Source organism: Anser anser, assembly GCF_964211835.1.
Source record: "Anser anser genome assembly, chromosome: 8".
Taxonomy (NCBI): Eukaryota; Metazoa; Chordata; class Aves; order Anseriformes; family Anatidae; genus Anser; species Anser anser.
This window is the reverse complement of record NC_139728.1, coordinates 23,011,056-23,029,411: the sequence shown is the minus strand read 5'-3', so window position 1 is coordinate 23,029,411 and position 18,356 is coordinate 23,011,056. Positions and strand designations below refer to the sequence as shown.

At 51.5% G+C, this 18,356-nt stretch overlaps 4 protein-coding genes across 9 annotated transcripts in view; 1 reads left to right on the top strand and 3 right to left on the bottom strand.

Annotated features, from left to right (window-relative positions):
- Positions 1-177: 177 nt before the first annotated feature.
- NSUN4 (NOP2/Sun RNA methyltransferase 4) lies at positions 178-3,304 on the bottom strand. Its single transcript, XM_083845600.1, has 6 exons — positions 3,152-3,304; positions 2,312-2,721; positions 1,848-2,002; positions 1,519-1,673; positions 872-996; positions 178-665 (listed from the first exon to the last, which is right to left on the bottom strand). Exons 1-6 carry the CDS (start codon positions 3,275-3,277, stop codon positions 392-394), a joined length of 1,245 nt encoding a protein of 414 aa, XP_083701726.1. The 5' UTR covers positions 3,278-3,304; the 3' UTR covers positions 178-391.
- A 1,234-nt stretch (positions 3,305-4,538) lies between these two features.
- Positions 4,539-5,808, bottom strand: UQCRH (ubiquinol-cytochrome c reductase hinge protein). Its single transcript, XM_083845598.1, has 4 exons — positions 5,672-5,808; positions 5,568-5,591; positions 5,258-5,419; positions 4,539-4,812 (listed from the first exon to the last, which is right to left on the bottom strand). Exons 1-4 carry the CDS (start codon positions 5,711-5,713, stop codon positions 4,780-4,782), a joined length of 261 nt encoding a protein of 86 aa, XP_083701724.1. The 5' UTR covers positions 5,714-5,808; the 3' UTR covers positions 4,539-4,779.
- Positions 5,809-5,821: 13 nt separating this feature from the next.
- On the top strand, positions 5,822-15,684 carry LRRC41 (leucine rich repeat containing 41). 2 transcript variants are annotated; one of them, XM_083845596.1, is made up of 10 exons: positions 5,822-6,171; positions 6,263-6,349; positions 6,979-7,049; positions 7,849-9,001; positions 10,415-10,660; positions 11,553-11,717; positions 12,292-12,390; positions 12,853-12,975; positions 13,904-13,979; positions 14,695-15,684. In XM_083845596.1, the coding sequence occupies exons 1-10, from the start codon at positions 6,003-6,005 to the stop codon at positions 14,927-14,929; spliced, it is 2,424 nt and encodes an 807-aa protein (XP_083701722.1). In that variant the 5' UTR covers positions 5,822-6,002; the 3' UTR covers positions 14,930-15,684. The 2 variants fall into 2 exon arrangements, with proteins under 2 accessions (XP_083701722.1, XP_083701723.1); XM_083845597.1 differs by lacking the exon at positions 11,553-11,717.
- RAD54L (RAD54 like) overlaps positions 15,540-18,356 on the bottom strand; it is a 23,454-nt gene continuing 20,637 nt past the window's right edge. For all 5 annotated transcript variants that reach the window (XM_083845591.1, XM_083845592.1, XM_083845595.1 and 2 more), the window contains 2 exons: positions 17,771-17,934; positions 15,540-16,565 (listed from right to left, as the gene is read on the bottom strand). In XM_083845591.1, coding sequence (XP_083701717.1) covers positions 16,364-16,565; positions 17,771-17,934 — 366 coding nt within the window. In that variant the 3' untranslated portion in view covers positions 15,540-16,363. The remainder of the gene's footprint in view (positions 16,566-17,770; positions 17,935-18,356) is intronic.

Sequence of the window (18,356 nt, the reverse complement as noted above, 5' to 3'; positions counted from 1 at the left end):
GTTTATTATTCTGAACCTGCTCACGTAGGATAAAAACAGTCAGATGCAAGGGAGAAAACAACGTCTGCACAGGACAATTTATCCTGTTCTGAGACAAATGAACTGCTCCATCTGATGAGACCTCTCTCTTTCCTAGATTAAACTCCTCAAACAGATAAATAGGCAGCAGACTCCACAGCAGGTCTTTCTCATTTATTCTCTGTCGGCAGTAAAAAGACTTCCTTAGAGACATTTTAACAAGAAAAATAAATACCAAGTAGTTTTGCTTTCCCTGGAAATATAGGGTATTTCATTACATCCAGCAGTGTGGAAGCAAGTTCCAACTGAGATGGCCCAGAGATGTACCATGAGGAACCTGGAGCTGCCCGAGAGCCAAAATCTGCCACCCCTTCTATGCTCGGCGTAATTTGCAGAAATACATAGGTCCAAAGTTGGCTGTGAGGTGAGGAAGAACGAGCTCCCCCAGCCGGCAATCTGAGGAGAAAGAAAACGTGTCCTGGAAGAGCGTGCGGAAATGGCTCAAGTCCTCAGCGTGGGTCGTGATGTTGAACTGGGTTTCTGCAATTTCTATCGCTCTCTCGATCACATACTCGTTCTGCAGCGGGGAGAGGGAGCATGTAGAATACACCACGTCTCCTCCTGGCTTGGTAGCAAGGATCCCAGCCCTAGGGGATGAAGAACAAACACACCATCACAGGTGGAAAAGGACAGTGCGGGACACCAGCACTGAAATCAGGAAGCCAGCACACGGCACATATGAGGTGGGGAGAGCTTTGTACAGGCACACATAAAGAAGAGGTTTCAGTGCTGACAGTAGCAAGAGCTGTTATCATAACACAGGTAACAACAAAACAGTATCAAGCTCACTCACATCAGCAGCTGCAGCTGCAGCATTGGCAACATCTGACGCTCCTTGGTTCTTCTTCTGTGGAAGATGTTGTTGTCTGTCTCCATCACAGAGTGCCTGTCCGTCGTGCAGGGCACATCCACGAGGACCTGCAGCAGCAGAGATCCTGCATCAATTCTGGCCTAGGATCGAGCTCAGAGGTCACCCAGCACCTCACCCAACACCTCCAACCCTGCCATGCTCCAGGTAGTACAGCAAAACTCCTGAGGGGACACCTCCTGGTGTAACAAAACCCCCTCCCCCAGGCAGAACAAACCACTAAGGGGCCAGAATAGCCCAACACGCTCCTGCCTGACAGGGGAATGGCTACGGGTTGAGAAACAAGAAGCAACCATCTAAGTTTCATATCTAATCCCTTGCAAGTGAAGAATTAGGATGGGATATTTATGGGCAATTATACAGATAAAGGTACGACTCAGGATGCCCATACTCACTAGATGCTGCAGAAAGGGTACAACTAGAGGAAATACTACTCTGTACGTGGCTTAGTCTCAGCATTTCAGGCTGTGCAAGACTAAACAATTATACTGTTGGATGAGCTGCTGTCTTCCTCTGAAACAGGAGGAAAGTGAAAGAGTTGGGCTTATCTTCACCGGTTTTCAATCACTTACCTTATGGAAAGTCCCACCTTCCAGCTCTGCCCAGTCCCTTCCGTCGTACGACGTGACTCTCACGGTTTCCCTGACATTCTTGGGGACGTAGCTATTGAGAATCTGGTACAATCTCTTTGTGCGGGACGTGGAGACATCGTTGGCTGCCAAATAGCCTGGGGTGAGAGGAGAAAACAGCATGCTGAGAAATTCACTCTGGAAAAAAACACACGATTCCCAACTCTTATAACCACAAAAGATTAACAGGCAGACAGGCGGTGCCATGTACCGCAGCACTCTTTCCCATCCCAGTTTTACTCGGCAGCACGAGGAACAGCCCCTTCGCTTACCACAAGCCCCAGTCTGCAGCAGAGCCAGAGTCTTGCCACCCGGAGCTGCACAGAGGTCAAGGACGAAGTCATCCGGCTGCACATTGAGGGCCAAAACGGGCAGGAGGGATGCTGCATCCATGAGATAGTAGCTGAGGAGCCCCAGAGTGTCTGGCCTGGAAACCACCATTACAGAAAAGCAAGCACGTGAGGAAACAAAACTGGAGGTTAAGATGGGCACATACAAAAGAAGCTGGTGCTAACACCCTGACGGTGGCAATGGCAACATTGGTTTGTCCTAGGAATGGTCAATGAAATGTTATTGAAGGCCTAGCTGGGGATAGTGTGGCACATCTCAAAGCCACCTAAAATTTTTTGGTTTTTTTTTTTTCAAAAACGCAGCTTCTTTAGCTAGTTCTATCTCGTGTGCCCGTGTGCTACATCTGGTTGATATCGGTGTGAAGAAAACAGGAAAACCATCTCACCAAGCAGGACGAAAGCGCGTGATGTCGCCCCTGGGGAAGGTGTAGCACTTGATGTTGGAGCTGACGGGGGCAGGCAGCAGCGGTGATGTCCCTGCCTGTGTCACAGTCCTGCCTCCACCAGGCCCTTCCTGGGACGTGCTCTCCCCCTTCTCCGCTTCCACTGCTGAGCCGCGCAGCAAACTCTGCGCCTTTTTGGCGGCTTCGGAAACGAAATCGGTGGCGTTGTGCAGCTCCAGCTCCTGGGCAACGTGGTCGGCGCAAGCGAAGTTGTTGACGAGGGCGCCGTACTTCTGCTCGCACAGCAGGCTGGCGCGCACGGCCGGCCACCGCTCCCGCAGCTGCAGGCTGTAGTTGGTGTCGAAGTGGTGCAGCGCCAGCCGCGTGGCGGGGATGCGGGGCGCCGTGGCAGCCTCGGGAAGAAAATATAGGATGTGTGAACAGACAAAATATCCAACGCCCCAGTGACCCCCAGCCCCTGCATTTCACTCGGTGGCCGCTCCGCAGCCGTGCAAGGAGCGCATGGGCTGCAGGGAACGGGGGAGCAGCGTCACGGGGGTGTGGTTTGGGTGTAAGGGGTGCAAGAGGGTGCAAGGAGAGCCGCGATGGGGTGCAAAGGGAACATAAGCGGGGCAGAGAGGGGCGGAATTGGGATTTGGAATGATGTAAGATTGAGGTGATGGGGGAAAGAGGAGCGAGGGAAGCAGCGAGCAAGCAGAAGGGTGCGGAGGAGGGAAGACACGGGGGTGCAGCGGGGAGAAAAGGGGGTGCGAAGGGCTGAGGGGGGGAAAAGCTGAGCTGCGCGGGGCACAGGCGATGCCCGGGGAGCGGCGGCGCCCTCACCCACTTCTCCTTGTGGCGGTGCCGCCGCGGCGCCGCGCCCAGCCCCGGCGTCCCCGGACCCAGCCCCGGTGCCCCCGGACCCCACCGCAGCAGCACCGGCACCAGCGACCGCACCCCCGCCGCCATGGCCCCGAGCCCCCCCCACACACAGACAGCGGGCACCTTCCGGGGCGGGCCCGGCCCCGGCCCCGGCACCGGGCGGGCGGAGCCGGGGGCCGCGGGGGGCGGCCGGAGCCGCACGGGGGCGGCAGCGGGACGGGGCCGGGGGGGGGCCCGCAGCAAGGTCCACGGCTTCCAAATCGTGGCCCACCGGGAGAATGAAGAATATGAAGGAATAAAGGTGTGCTAGCGTTGGGGTGGTGTTTGGGTCAAGCTCCGTTTGGGTGCGCTAGGGGCTGAGCTTGGGATCCGTCAGAGAAAGGGGGATATATAGGCTGCCGCGCTGCTAAAGAGCAGCCGAATTTAAGAGGTGATGTTGTAAGAGCTGAGGAAGCATTTGCTGCCGTTTCCTCCTTACTGATATCTTACCCCAAAGGGAAACAGAAGCACAGCCTGAACTGATGAGTTGCGCTCGGTGATCCTTGCAGGTCCCTTCCAACTCAGGACATCCTACAGTTCATGAACTCGACCCCACTGCCCCGCAGCCCCAGGCTGGTGCTTACCGATGATGCCACCTCGCAGCGCAGCACTGCCCAAGTCCCCAGGTCACCACTGATGCATCATTCCCTGTTCCTGCACTCAAGAGTAGGGGGAACCACCAGCCTGTGCCCGTCCTCAGCCCCAAAATCGGTCATTCTGGGACAGGACACAGAGCTGACCACAGCAGAGGCTTCTCCAACCTCTGCTGGCAACCTCTGAGGGGCAGCTGCCATTTTTCCCCCAAAGGCACATTAAACAGAAACAACTTCACCTCGCAGCTTTCTAGGGGTGAGAATCAGGTACCAAGTTTGGGAATAGATAGCACTATTTAAAAAAAAAAAAATCACAAAAAATGTCAAAAAAAAAAGGCTTCAATCAGTTTTTAAAAAAGTAATTCTATTTAGCTGTTCATGCATTTTACAGAAATCATGTTTCTTTCCTATAAAAAAGTCAACCTTTCATGTTTTTCCTCTGGAAGGCAGCATTTTTGGAAAAACTGGTTTAGTCACAGCTTATCAAGTGAATAACACTGATCTTGTGGGGCTCACAAATGTCTTCATGGCTTCAACAAATTCTTACCTACGGGATCACAGCAGCCACCAGTCATCAAGGCTGCACAAGGACATTCCCACAGGTGAGGAAAAGTCTCCCCCATGTACACACAGGTGGGCTCTGACCCCCAATCATTTCATCTTAACCCAGTACCAGTACAAGTGAGAACAAGAGACTAAGAAATAAACCAAGAGCGTTTCCACAGGAACTTTGAATGTTTAATATGGAAAATTACAGAACATCAACATGGTTTGTGCAGCTGCACATCTTCCATGAGAACAGATGCAGTGACATGCTGGCACTTGGTCACTGCCAGAAAGCCGCTCCGTTTTTACTTCACATTGACAATAAGCAGGCAGGAAGCAGAACTGTGAATCCGAGAACCGACAAGAGCTCTCTGTCAGATTATGGAAGCAGATGGACAATCACTCCCATGTTCACTTCAGCTTGGTAAAGAGCTTGTGAGCAACCTGAAAGAGAAGACAAAGCACTCGGTCACTGACAGTTTCTGTTCAAAAGGGCTGGAAGCCAGCAGGGTTTTACCACCCGTCTCTTGGTTTTCTGGGCCACCGATGCCCATGGCCCCACAACCCTCTTGCCAGAAGTAATTCCAGGAACTTAACGAGATTTCTTACAAAGCTTCACCTCAGATGAAAAGGGGTTAACTTAGAAAAGGCAAACACAACACTGAGATAGCAAAGTGTCACCCGCATGGCAGAAACATTGTTTGACATTATTGTTGAATAATCTACAAAACTTATGCTGGAACTGCTGTAGCAAACAGGAGAAGCGTTTAATAAGAAAAAGCACCAACATTCACAGCTTTTTGGAGATTCTGGAGTCACTCAAGAGCTACTAAGCATCACACTTTCACGCTCAGGAGCCTGGCTAAAGGCCGGCATGCTCTGCACTCACGCAGTGGTCCCTGGCGTGCAGGAAGTCGAAGAGCTCCTCGGTGCACTGCTCCTCCGTCTGGGACCTGGAGGACACCCTGGCGTCGCACAGCTCCAGCCGCTCCCGCGCCTTGACGCACTTCTCTGTCTGCTCGCAGTGCTCCCGCACGGTGGTCAGGGGGTCCTGGGGGGGGGCACAGGGCTGCGGTGAGCACGGGGAGCCCCGCACCGGGCCCCCCACAGCTCAGCTCTGCCCGTGGGGAGCCCGGCCCCGCAGCTCGGCGGGGACACGGACCGCGAGGCAGGGCGAGGGGCCCGCAGCCCCGGCTTACCACCAGCTCCTCCTCCTCCTCCTCCTGCGGACAGAGCACAGCACAGCCGTTACCGACACGCCGGGCACCGACCCGTCCCCGTCCCCGTCCCCGTCCCCGCTCACCTCAGGCTCCCCGCCTCGCCCGGCGGCGCCGTGCAGCCCCATGCCGGCACCGAAGGACTCCCCACGGTCACCGCCGCCCGCCCCGGCAGCGGAAACGTCCTCGCAGCGCCCTGCGCCCTCCCCGCCCCGCCTCAGCGCTTCCCCTCCCAAAATGGCAGCCGCCGTGCCCCTCGCATCGTGCCCCCCGCCTTTCCCCTCGCTGTTCCTCGCAGCCGCCGTGCCCGGCCGTGCGGGAGCGGTCTGACCGCCGGGCTCCCCTCACCGCCCGCCCCGGCGTGAGGCCGGGGCCCGCCGTTCCCCCGCTCCCCCGCCCCGCCTTGACCTCCCCAAAATGGCCGCCCGCCGCCTCCCCTCCCAAAATGGCGGCGGCGCGGCCCGCCCCCGCCCCAAGATGGCGGCGCGGCGCGGGGCGATGGCGGCGGAGGGGCCGAGCAGCCTCCTGGCGCTGAGCGCCGCGGCCGTCAGCCGCAGCATGGCGGCCCTGGAGCCCGACGTCTGGGGTAAGGCGCGGGGAGGCGGCGGCACAGGCGCGGGGCGGAGGGCCGGGGGCCGGTCCTCCAGCTGCCGCCGTCTCCTTCTCGCTCTCCGCAGCGCTGCCCGGGCACCTCCTGAGGGGGCTCCTGCCGCTGCTCTCCGTCTTCCGTCTGGAGAGAGCCGAGGCCGCCGCGCGGAGAGCAGGTGCGGCCCGCGGGGACGGGGGGCGGCCGGGGTCACCCCCAGAACTGACCCGGTGGGGAGAGGGTTCCTCACCCCGGCTCGGAGGGGTGGACCCCAAATGGCAGGGACCCCCCTCACGGGACCCCAAATAGCAGGGACCCCCTTCACGGGACCCCAAAGTGTAGGGATCCCCCCACACACACTGACCCCAAACTGTAGAGATTCCCCTCACAGGACCCCAAACTTTAGGGGCTCCCCTCACGGACCCCAAACTCTAGGGACCCCCCCCCACACGCACACTGACCCCAGACTGTAGGGACTCCTCTCACAGGACCCCAAAGCTGTAGGGACTCCCCTCACAGACCCCAAGCTGAAGGGACACCTTCACACTGCCCAACCAGACAGGGATACCCCCATCAGGAGGCATGATCCCAAGCTGGAGGAGTACCCCCCAACTTGTAAATCCCACCAAGTCTTTACCTCATCACATTCTACCTAAGGAACACAAAAAACCTTCCTTGTCCTTGTCTGAACCCCCTTCCCCTCTGCTTCCCCCTCACACGAGTGCCATGAGGGCTGAGCTCTGCAGCAGGACTGCTAACTGGGAAGAAGGGGTGACAGCACTTGTTTCTGTTTTTTTTTTGTTTCAGGGCTCTCCACGCAGCCCGTCTGGCGCAAGCTGTGGGATGACGTGATGAAAACCAGGCCCCCCAACTCGGAGGTGAGGAAACGCCGCTGGTGAGAGAAACGGCACGGCGCTGATGTCCCGATTCTGCTGTCCGCTGAAGGGTTTCACTCTGGAGCGTGCCACTGCTCCCGGTCACTGCTGGCGTTTACGTATAAGTGTTTGTAGAGCTCGGGACCGAGGCATGGCCCTGGTATAAAAATCATTTGGGGAAACAGAGTTCAGAATGGGACGTGTAGTGTATGCAACCTTGATTTCACACCAGTGAGTGTGCTGAAAAAATAAACTCTGTCTTTTCAGATGCAATTCTTAGGGAAACAGAAGATAAAAACCAGTATCTTCTGTCACACTTACACCTACGCTTGCAAAAATGTGCTGATGTATTAGAAGGTGCTGGAAAACCCTGACAGAAGAGAGTGAGTTTGAAAGAATTGTTTTGCATACGAAAGCTAAAGATCCATCAATTCAGTATTGCAAAAGAATAATCAACAACCAGCTTATGTGTAGCCTATAAATAGAGACTTGGGAAGAAAATTCCCAAGTTTTGGTTTCAAATCACTTAAGTATATTTAAATTAAGCCAGAAGAAGAATGAAAAGATAGCAACAAGAGCAATTCAGTTTTTGAACAATTAACACAGAAAAAAGGATGCTGGAAGCTAGGAAGGCAGTCTCAGTTGTGCTAGCAGTAGTGTTGTTGGACACTGCGTTTACCAGTGTAGCAGTCAGCAATAATTTGATTTAAACAGAACGAGAGAGATTGTGGCTGACTTTTTGTTCGCATGGCGCTGCTGAGGATATTTTATCCTGGTTGACTCTAAGGTAATTTCATTGCAGAATATAACCTGCTGGAGGAAGAAGTTCCTTGAAACATTCTTCTCAAACGTCCTTCATGGTGTCTTGGATGTTTCCTCTGACTGGCGTCTCAACGACCATCATTTTTCACCGCTGCTCCACAGTTCACCACACGTTACGCAGCTTACTCTGTGCAACATGCTGCAGGGCGCCGTGGAGCTCACTGCTGAGCACAACCAAAAAGTGCTCGAGAACCTCGCCAGCTCCCTGCGGATCCTGAAGTTCCAGCACCTCCTCTCCTCAGACCAGTCCATCAGGCATTCACTGGTTTTGCTTCTTCACCGGCTGATTCACCACGGCTCGGTCAGCCAGGTGTCCATGTATTCCTGGCCTGTTCCTGACACGGTTCTTCTCGTTCTCATTTTGAGCATGAGTGCTGGGTTTTGGCGGTCGGGAAATGCTCTTGCGTATCACAGCAGCCCATGTGGCCTTTGCAGAGAGGAGGGCAATACCCAAAGCCAAGAGTCAACACGAGAGCAACCAGAGAGGGAGTGGAGCGATGGGGAGAACCTGAAGGGATCCTGCAGGGCTCCGAAGGAGGCTGATGTGCAGGTGGAGGTGAACGGACCGGGGGCTGGCCCTGGCCAGAACTCTGGCCTCTCCGGACTGAGCTTTCCTCTGCAAAACCAAGCATATGAGGAGGCAAGCAGCAAGGTGTCCTGTGACCATACCAGCATTCAGGGAGGGTCTTCTCCCCCTTGCTGCTCAGAACAGCTGTCCTGTCGCCCGGTCCTTCGAAAGTCACGCAGACGGCTGAAATCTGCGGTAGGGAAGAAACGCCGCTGCCTCAGACGCAGCAGAGGACTGTGTGCTGACCCGGATGACCTGTATGATTTTGTTTTTACTGTTGCTAGAGAAGACAATTCAGGACTGCTTGACAAAAACAACATCACAGAGGGAGAAAACACTGGTAATTGGACTAGTTCCTCCACTGGATCTCCGTGCTCTGGCAATGCTGGCTGTAAGAAAAGAGGAGGATCTGCTGGGATCGTTTCTCTGAAAGCTGCTCACCGCTTCCGAAGTGTGTCCACGCTTGAATTGTTCTCCATTCCTTTGACTGGGGACACGTGTCGGACTCTGAGTAAACTGCTAAGCTCCTGGGTGTCTTTAGAAAACCTGGTTCTGTCTTACAACGGTTAGTGGTGCGAACAGGATGCTTCCTTCCAGCTGCGGTCTAATGGTCTGACTTTCTGCTCAGGTTTACCCTGATCTTACTTTTACTGGAATGGGCAGTACTGGTTCCTGATCCTGAGAACGGCATTGGTAGAGAAGTTTAATGAGAGGGAGGACTTGCTTGAGGGCAAGAGGAAAACCAAGAATAAGAGAGGAACCTTTATTTGTCAAAGGAAATGGTGCTGAGATGAAAACATGGAACTGCAAAAACATAGCATGTCAGGGGTGGAGAAGGGAGAGATGCGGTGTAAGCCCAGTAGGATCACAAGGGCAGATGGGGTGGCCAGGAAACAAAAGAGAAGATGAACCGAAGTCTGGTCACATACCAGCTCCACCTTCCTGGTGGGGAAGTGAGACAGGCCCTGAGCCTGCCAGTTTTTCCAGGCTGGTGGATTCCCGTGTTCAAAGGAATCTGTGCTAAGCAGGTTTTCATGTGGGCGCAAACCCTTCGTGGCAAGATAGGTGACAGGATGGGAGACCGATAATGGAAGATGGCAATGTGCAGTGAGTGAAGGATAGGAAGCTCTGAAGGTACCGAACTGGGGAGAGCAGAGCTGCAATGGTTTTACATGTCCGTTGGTCGGGACAGGAACCTGTCATTTACTGGGTTTGCATCTACAAGTGTTGCTCTGTGTAAAAGACCAGGGCCAACTGCTTAAAAGTCAAATGCTAACTGCACAGTCCTATAGCCTAGAAGTTATTTGGGTCCATTCCTGCGACATAGATTTTTCTCTTTACTTACGACTTAGTAAAAGACTCCTGGATTAATTTTTACCAGCAGGAGGCAAAGTTAAGTTTTGGCCTTGCATCCTCCTGCCTTCCTGTCTGCCTGGGAGAGACAGCGCAGCAAGAAACGGGATGTCTTGCAGCCAGGTGGGACATAAACAGTGACCAACTCCAGGCAAAACACATTCCTTTTTACTCTGACCAGAGCCTGAGACCTGAATAGCCCTGGGTTAGTGCATTAGGCAGTTGTAAAGGATTTCATCTGCAGTGCCAGGTCCCAGGAGAACTGGAAGTCTGCATGCTGCTGTATTCCAGCAAACAGCTGTACAAAGCCAGCAAGAGAGAACTGGGCCCTTCTGTCCCAGAACAGCACGTGGCCTTGAGCTGAAAGACCATCCAGAGAGGGCGAAGGAAGGAACCAGATCTCCATCTCCTGTCTATATATGCAGTCAGTGCTGTAACTTAATATGTGCATAGAGCATACACAGGAGGAACCTTCTCTGGCAGTTTGTGAGTTTAGCCTTAGAGTCCAGTTGCCTGGCTGGACAAGCTAAGCTGAAAGCTCTGCTGTTGGTGTAGCTCCAGCTGAGTGTGCGCGGTGCCTCTGCACAGGCACATCTAACTCCTCTCTGTACAAATGCTGTTCCAGGCCTGGGTGCGAACATCTTCTGCATCCTCTCGGGGCTCCGGGCCCTCTCCCGACACCCGGACTGCCACCTCCGCGTGGTGCGCGTGAGCGACGTCTTCTCCCACATGCCCTGCATGGAGCTTGTTCGCTGCATCCTGAGCGCCTTTCCCCAGCTCCACACGCTCTCGGTCAGCTTCGACCTCAAAAACCAGCTGGAGGGGAACAGGCCAGAGGGGAATCCAAGCTGCAGCGATGCAGAAATCCCAGGTAGGAGACAGATTCTGAGCAATGCGCAGGATGTGGCAGGCAGATAGGAGTTGTCTTGGCACACAAGAATTGAACTCTGCATTGTCACAGTGGCATGTAATTAAGTGATTACAGCCTCACCTTCCTGATTCAGGTGGTGGTGTGTACTCAGTCATTTCCAGTCTGTGATGCTCTTTGTGGAGCCTGAGTTTTGGACAAAGCACCTTAATGCCATATGCCAGCCTGCCACAACATCAGCTTTGCACAGGACCAGACCCAACCTGCCTAGCGGTGGCCATCCACGCAGCCCACAGGGAGCATATCCCACCAGGTCTTTAAATTGTTCAGGAGCTTCTGCTTTGCCCATTCCACTGACTGTGAGGGTCCAAGCCTTAGACTTTTAAGAAGAGGGAAAGTTTCTCTTGATGATCACAGTACCAGAGGAGATGGCAGAGCGCTGTGCAAGCTTCTGAGTTACAGCTTGGGAGCTGTAGCAGGGTGTTCTCAGCTCACAGGTCTCTCACCACCCTTATTAGCTCTTGAACAAACAGGGGATTAGTAACTAATGCCCGAGGCAGTACGGAGTGGGGTCAGCAAAGGGTTGTGGTCTGGGAAGACACTGACAGGTTTGTGCATAAAGGGTGACCTTTTCTCAAGGACTGTCTCACTGCCAGAACACAGTAGGAATGGGTGGCTCTGTGGTCTCGTAGGACCCTTGAAATAAGGGATTTACGCTACCATAGGCCTGAGTTGCCATACGGTGCTGTGGGGCCAGGCGCTTGGCATAAGCACTTCCTACCAACCTAAATGAGACATGTCAGGCACGCAGATTGGTTGCTCCAGGACCTAGCTACGTTGAAGACAGGTATTCCAGGCCAAGCTCTTTCATTGTTGTTTGTTTTTCTTGCCTTAGAGAGCTGCCTGGAGCAGCTGGAGATCCGATTCCCCAGGGAACCTCTGCACACCATGTTCCTGCTGCCAGTGCTTAAGGCATCAAAGTCCCTCCAGCAGTTGTCCCTTGACAGCGCCGCGCTGCCCTCTTCCCAGGAGCTTGGGCTCCTTTTGCAGGCACTTAAAGGTACTCTGCTAACCTGCAGGTAGCATAACTGCGACACGGAGTAGCTTCTTGCTGTGATCTTCCATCCTAGGAGTGACTGCTTGCTTTTTAGTTGGCTCAGACTCTGCCAGAGCCTGATGCAGCTACCTCTTGCTGGCAATTCTGCTGGGTGAAGCTTCCGTCTGGAAGCAGTTCCGCTGCATTTGTGGGACTCTGCTCACAAACTGCTAGTGCACATCTGGCAGCAGTCCTGAGGTGCTCAGGTACCTGAACCTCCTGTATCTAAACTCTGGGCTTTTGCCATGTCAGTGTCTTGCCAGTCTTTTTAGCATGGAACCAGTTCAGGTGGGTCTGTTGCTTCAGTGTGGACATCCTTGGAGGCACTTGAGAGAAGAAAATGGGTGTCAGTCATCCCATTTCCTGTACTGAGCTTGTGAATGATCTGCACAACAGGATGGTTTCTTTTTAATTATCCACAATCCAGCACAGTTTATCCACTGTCGAGTAGTTTGTGGGTGTTAGCTGGTAGTTGGGTCAGGTTCTTTTTATCCTAAGGCCATACAGTACTTTACATGAGAACTTGTTTTGCTTTCAGAGTGCAATCCAAGCTTGAAGAAGCTGAGCTTTCATGATGTGAACCTGGCTGACCACCAGAAAGAAGTTCTGCTTTTGCTTCAGGATCCCATCTTGCAAGGTACAGTAAACTCCTGGGCGTTGGTGCCACAGCTGGCTGTTTTGGCTGGCTGGCTGATGTTTAAGAGATGATCTTCAGAAGGTTTAGCCAAATGTCAGTGTCCCGGGGGCAGAGCTGTAGATGCTGGCAGAATGGGAATGTGTTGGTTTCTGTGTGCCAGCAGGGCAGAGAGGATCAGCTGCAAAGTTAGCCTGTGCTGCAAAGAGGTCTTAGCTATAAAAAAAGGTTTTTAACCTGCAGAAGACATCAACCTTTAACTGGGTCAGCTGGCAAAGCCACCTCCCTGGTGCAATGACTGCTGTCTTCATGTGACAGAACAGCAGTGATGTCACATGTGGTCTGCTGCCAGGGAAGCTTTGTTCTTTCAGATAGAACTATATGCAGGAATGCAGGATGTAATTAAGGAATAATGAAGCACACAGGGACTTACTAACATGTACTGGCAATCCATTTCTTCTGTAGAAATCACATTCTCTTTCTGCCGGCTGTTTGAAAGCTGCACTACTGAGTTTCTGACGGAAATAATCAATACAGTGAAGAGAAATTCATCTTTGAAGAGCCTCAGACTGCCTGGGAATCGCCTTGGTGCGTATTGTGGATGTTGGTCTTGACCTTGGACTAGCTCTCCTAGAGGTAGCTTCAGGGGTGGAGTTAGGACCATTGCTAGCTGGTGACCTCAGTGCCGAACTTAACATATGCATGGGCAGAGTCAGTTTAGTCACTGTCCCCTCATAAAATGAGGGGGCTGAGTTAATTTTTTTTTAGAGGCAGAATTTCAGTTGCATTCAGCAATGCACCAGGAGTCTTGGTGCTGCACGGGCATTACAGTTGCTTTTCTCTGTAGCTAAAGCAAGTTTCAGCAGGAGTTCAGATTCAACTGAACACTGATCTGCTTCAGCCTCTGACAGGAACAGATACAGCAGCAGATGCACTACTTTTCATCCAGAGACCCAGATTTTACCCAAGTTTGGGCATTTTGGGCCTTAAAAGCTTTAAAAACTCTTGTTAGGCACTGGAGGGGTAGGAACTAGTAAAGGAAGGGGTTGTTTTAAAGAAGCAGAACCAAACTTACAGAAGTAATTGCCTCTATGGATTACAGACCAACTAGAAATGTCTGAGAAATGAATTTCAAGTCCATCCAGCATATTGTTTTCTGATCTATTAATGAAATAAAACAGGAAAGCTTGGGAGCACCTGAAATGCACTTAATTGCCAAGGTTTGTGTTTAAGCCTCTGATTTTGTCTGTTTCAAAACAAAGCTGAATTTTAACTTGCAAAACAAAAAACAGGATTTTTTTCTAGTAAAACAAACTGTCCCATCAGTAAATATTTCTACCCCCTCAAATACTGTTTGGGGGTTGAACTCACTTCAGGGACAAACTGAAGATGAGTCCTTTGTGCTGTGAATGCATGTTCAAAGCCACCTGTCTGCACTAATCCCACCCCCACAACCCTTTAAATATTTAAGATAGTTCCCAGTTTGCATCTAACAGTTGCATTTCTCCCCTCTTAGGGAATCACAGGCTGGTTGCCCTGGCAGACATTTTCTCTGAAGATTCCTCCTCTTCTCTTTGCCAGCTGGATGTCAGGTACTCTGCTTAGTCAGTATTCTGTACTTATTGTTTCAGGAAGTCCAAGAGCTGGGCTCAGAACAGCAGGAAAAGCCAGAGCAGGGTTTTGTTCCTTCCTTAAGGGAGGTGTGCACAAGAAAAGCTTAGAGAGTGCTGCATTGTGGCTTGAGAATGGGCACTTAGAACCTCAGGGACCTCCAGTGCCTCTGAGGCCAGGCCATACTCCCGGAGGGGTTGCACTGCACTTTTATAAATGAATCAGGCTCCACCTTCAAAGTAGCTTTCATGTTCTGCTCCCCTGGGAGACTGCTGCAGCCCCTCCTTGCTCTGAAGGTTAGAACTAATGTATCTACATACACTTAGTCACAGGCATCAGCATGAACAGCTGTTTCCACCACCCCAACACAGGGAGTGAGCGCTGTCGTTGCCCCTCTCAGATCCTATGAATGCCTCTGCATTCCTTTCATCATCTTTGTTTTCAACCTGAAGTGCCATTCTTTTTTTTTTGAGCCTGAAGGGCCCTAAACAGAGGCAGTAACCTGCACTACTGTTTATTTTTTAAACTGACATTAAGGGATCATTCCTACTTTATATTGTAGAAGGAAGCTGTATTTTACATTGAAACATCCTCACATCCTTGCATAGGTAATTACTTGCTCCTTCTAGTAACGTAAACTGCTCAAATTATAGCCTAGACTCTTAATGACATTTTTGTCCTCTTTTTCCTGGAAAGCTCAAACTGCATTAAACCTGATGGGCTCCTGGAATTCACCAAGAAGCTAGAAGGCCACATCCAGCAGAGAGGGGGACAGATTCAATTCACCCACCTCCGCCTCTTTCAAAATTGGCTGGACCAGGATGCTGAGACAGCTCAAGAAGCACTTCGGCGTCTCAAAGCAGTGTGCAGCGTGGTCAATGACTCGTGGGACTCTTCCCAGGCCTTTGCTGACTACATCAGTGTCATGTGATGGACGCAGGAGGAGGAGAAGACAGATCAGCTTGAACTTGATCAGTTCTGTCCATGGCCAATAAGATTTATCTCAACGCAGGCAGGGTTTTCTTTCCATGGTTCAACCAGGGTGCAGTTGTCTTGTCGCTTTTCTGTTCCTTTGAAGAAGAGCTGCCACAGTGAAGTGATATAGGTGGCCATTTGTGTCAACAGCTGTATTTCCAGTTTGTCTGTCATCTCCAGTTGTAGACTTTAAGTGGATAGATACATCAGCTAAGCTTCTGTGACATCCTGCAGATCTCTGGACGAGCAGTTATTTATTTCACTGGGGTTTTTGTGCAAATTTCATGTTGGTTCAGCCAATATCAATAAATATCTCAGTCCTTCAAAACACTCAGAAGCTATCTGGACATGGACCCTGACAACTCAATCTAGGTTACCCTGCTTTTGAGCATGGCGGTTGGACAGAATGACAGAGATCCCTTCCAACCTCAGCCATTCTGTGATTCCTGAAATAAGAACTCCTCCCTCCACTTAAAATGAGTAATAAAAAAAGCTAAATAAAGCCCCCACATTTGAGCTTTTGTTTGGAAAATTTTACTTCATAAGAAAATGAAACAGCAGGCTGCTTTGTATATAATTATTTGCAATCGTTTATCAAGGTGTCTGGGAAAAGAATTCTTGCCTCTACCCCATATCTGCACTCATTTTTCAGGAGTTTTGAATAGTTTGTTTTGTAACATTTTTATAATAAAATAGAATTAAGACCCATCATGTACCATGTGTGTGAATTTTATTACTGGATAGTAATAAATTAAAACACTCTGCTAGATTTGGGGATCCCACCCATAATAAAGCAAGTGGTTTTAGAAATGGATTGACCTTAATTGAGCCTGATTTTCTACTGCCTGCGTGTTCTCTCAGGCAAGATGCTCAGCATAAAAGCTGAGGGTTTTTACAGACCCTTTTGTTCCTGAGTAATCACCAAGGTTCACATTTCATGGCAGAAATGGATCCTGCGTGTTTTCCCCTCTGCAGCTTTAAGTAACAGCTATCAGTGGAAAAAACATGACTGCACATGGAGTGCTCTAACACTGCAGGCTTAACATAAACCAGAAAGCAGGACTTCGCTGAGCAGAGGGCGTATACCACCAGCATGAGAACCAGCACTGAATCTGTGATCAAGTGCACAAGGTCCAGTTATTCCCAGTGTGCTGTTTCTCAGGCATAAAATACAGCAGCAGAGAAAAAGCCCTGAACTCATCGCTGTTGCAGCAGACACTGACCAGTGCTAAGGGCATTTCTGAAACCATTCTGTTCTGTTCTGCTAACCTACAGCCACACAGCAAATCCAGCACGTACTGCTATCCACTGCCCCTTTCCTTGAAAGGGATTAAAGTGAGGCGGACTGCCACAGCAGCCTGCCCTTGCCCCCACGGGGGACAGTAACCTGTTACGGAATCCCTCGCTGCTCCTCATGGGAGTGGTGATGAAAGGTGAACGTGACAGCGGCATCCCACGCAGCCTTCAGCACAGAGTCCTGCAGCCCCCGCTTGTCAGCACAGTGGTTCCACTGGGAGAGGTCAGAGGTACAGTCAGACCCTTCAGGAGGGGGCCGCACCTGGTGGCCATTCACGCAGCGACGACACTTGATCCTGGAACAGAGTCAGCGCAAGGTCAGTGCAAGGTTCTTCTGTTTTTTTTTTGGCTTATGGGTTGTTTAAAAACGCTGCCCAGTAACATCTGGATTGCCTCTGTCATCTGCAACACTGCAACTGAATTGTCAGGCAGCATGAATTACTGCTGTGTTTCATTTAGACTCACAACCACCCTCTGGCACGCGTGAAAGAGATGGAAAAATTTTGGAAAACCTGTGGTTCTGTTTCTAATGGTGCTTCCCCCTGCGTTTAGCTGTGTAGAAATGAGGCAGCAGGGCCCAGAGTAAATTTGAGATGAATTTCCCTTGAAACGTGAGGAATGTTGCTTAGAGCCAACCTCAAATGAACACCCCCGCTACGAACACATCTTTAGCATTGTGTCGAGCATTGCGTCAAGCTTTCGGAGCTCAGGAGAGCACGCCCTGCTCCAGGCTGCTCTGTCCTGGCTCCTGCCACAGCCACTGGGTTGTGCTCAGGCTGGCTAGGAGACGTCAGGTTGAGCAGCTGCACAAGGAGACAAGGAACAGCAGCAGTCCTGCCAGCAAGGCCTGTTGCCACACAGACAAGACACTTATACAGAGCTAAGCTTCGAGTCAGCTTAAAACTAATCCTCTTCACTTCTTGCTTGAATTAAGTCTTATTAACCTTCCCAGTGAAGCATTTTCCTGCACTCTGTTGTGTTTCTGGTGACTATGCCACCACAGGCCTTGGGGGCTGGGGGAACAGAAGGAAGGGCAGACAATGGAGCATAGGATTTTCGAGTGCTCAGAGCAGCACTTGGGTTGGCCTCCTGAGCTCTTAGCAGATGGAAAGCCCTGGCAGCGGAAGTAGCTCAGCATCTTGGCATTTGGAAATCAGGCAAACCACAAAGAGAAGGAATGGCAAGGAAGGACCAAGCTGGAGTCCACCAACTTGGAACAGTTCTGATCAATCCCTCTTTCTCAATATTTCACAGCCTCCAAACAAAGGCAGCTAACAAGTTAGGTTGCTCACTCACCCAGCCAGTGCAGCTTTTCTAACATAAAAGTAGGAAGGCAGCAAGGAATTGCTAATCTCCAGGTGGTTAACAGCTTCAAAAACAGCCACTTGAGGCCCTCCATTTTTGAGCTTCCTCCTGCTGCCTGTGGGACCACTGAATCAGCAGACCAAACTGAGGAGCTTTTGGTGACCCCATCCGTTCCGTTACTATCCAGTATACTCACTTGTCGTGGGTGTCACTTGTGGTGGTCTCATTCAACGTGAACAGCTCCTTGAGCTCCCCGAGTGAGAAGTGCCGTTCCACATCCTGCTCCTCATCCACCACACAGCTGCTGAGTGCCTTCTTGTGGGTCTGGCGCTGGAATATCTTCTCCTCTATGGTCCCTGTCTACAGAAGAGAAGGCCAGAGTTGAAGCACAGTCGGGATGCTAGGGTAGAGCACTGCATTGGGGAAGTGTCACAGAGCAAAAGGCAATCAGGACATAAGCTGTCAGGGCCATTGAGTGCCTTGCCAGACCAGTACAGATGTGAGGCACGTGTTATCAGCTGTACTCTGACCAAGTCCCACATGGTTACTGATCTAACCCTACTCTGCTTCTCTTGTCTTTCTCTGTGGCCACAGGAGTGGATCCCACTGGGATACGGATGAGGAAGAGGTGGAACTACCACTTGTGTCTGGAGCTCACACACTGCACCGGGTTATGTTGATGGGAAGAAAGGAAAAGTGCCTCCTTGCAGGGCACAAGCCTTCAAAGTCATGAAACCACAATCCTGGTGACAGCCCAGGCCACTGAGGTCAAGGCAAAAGTT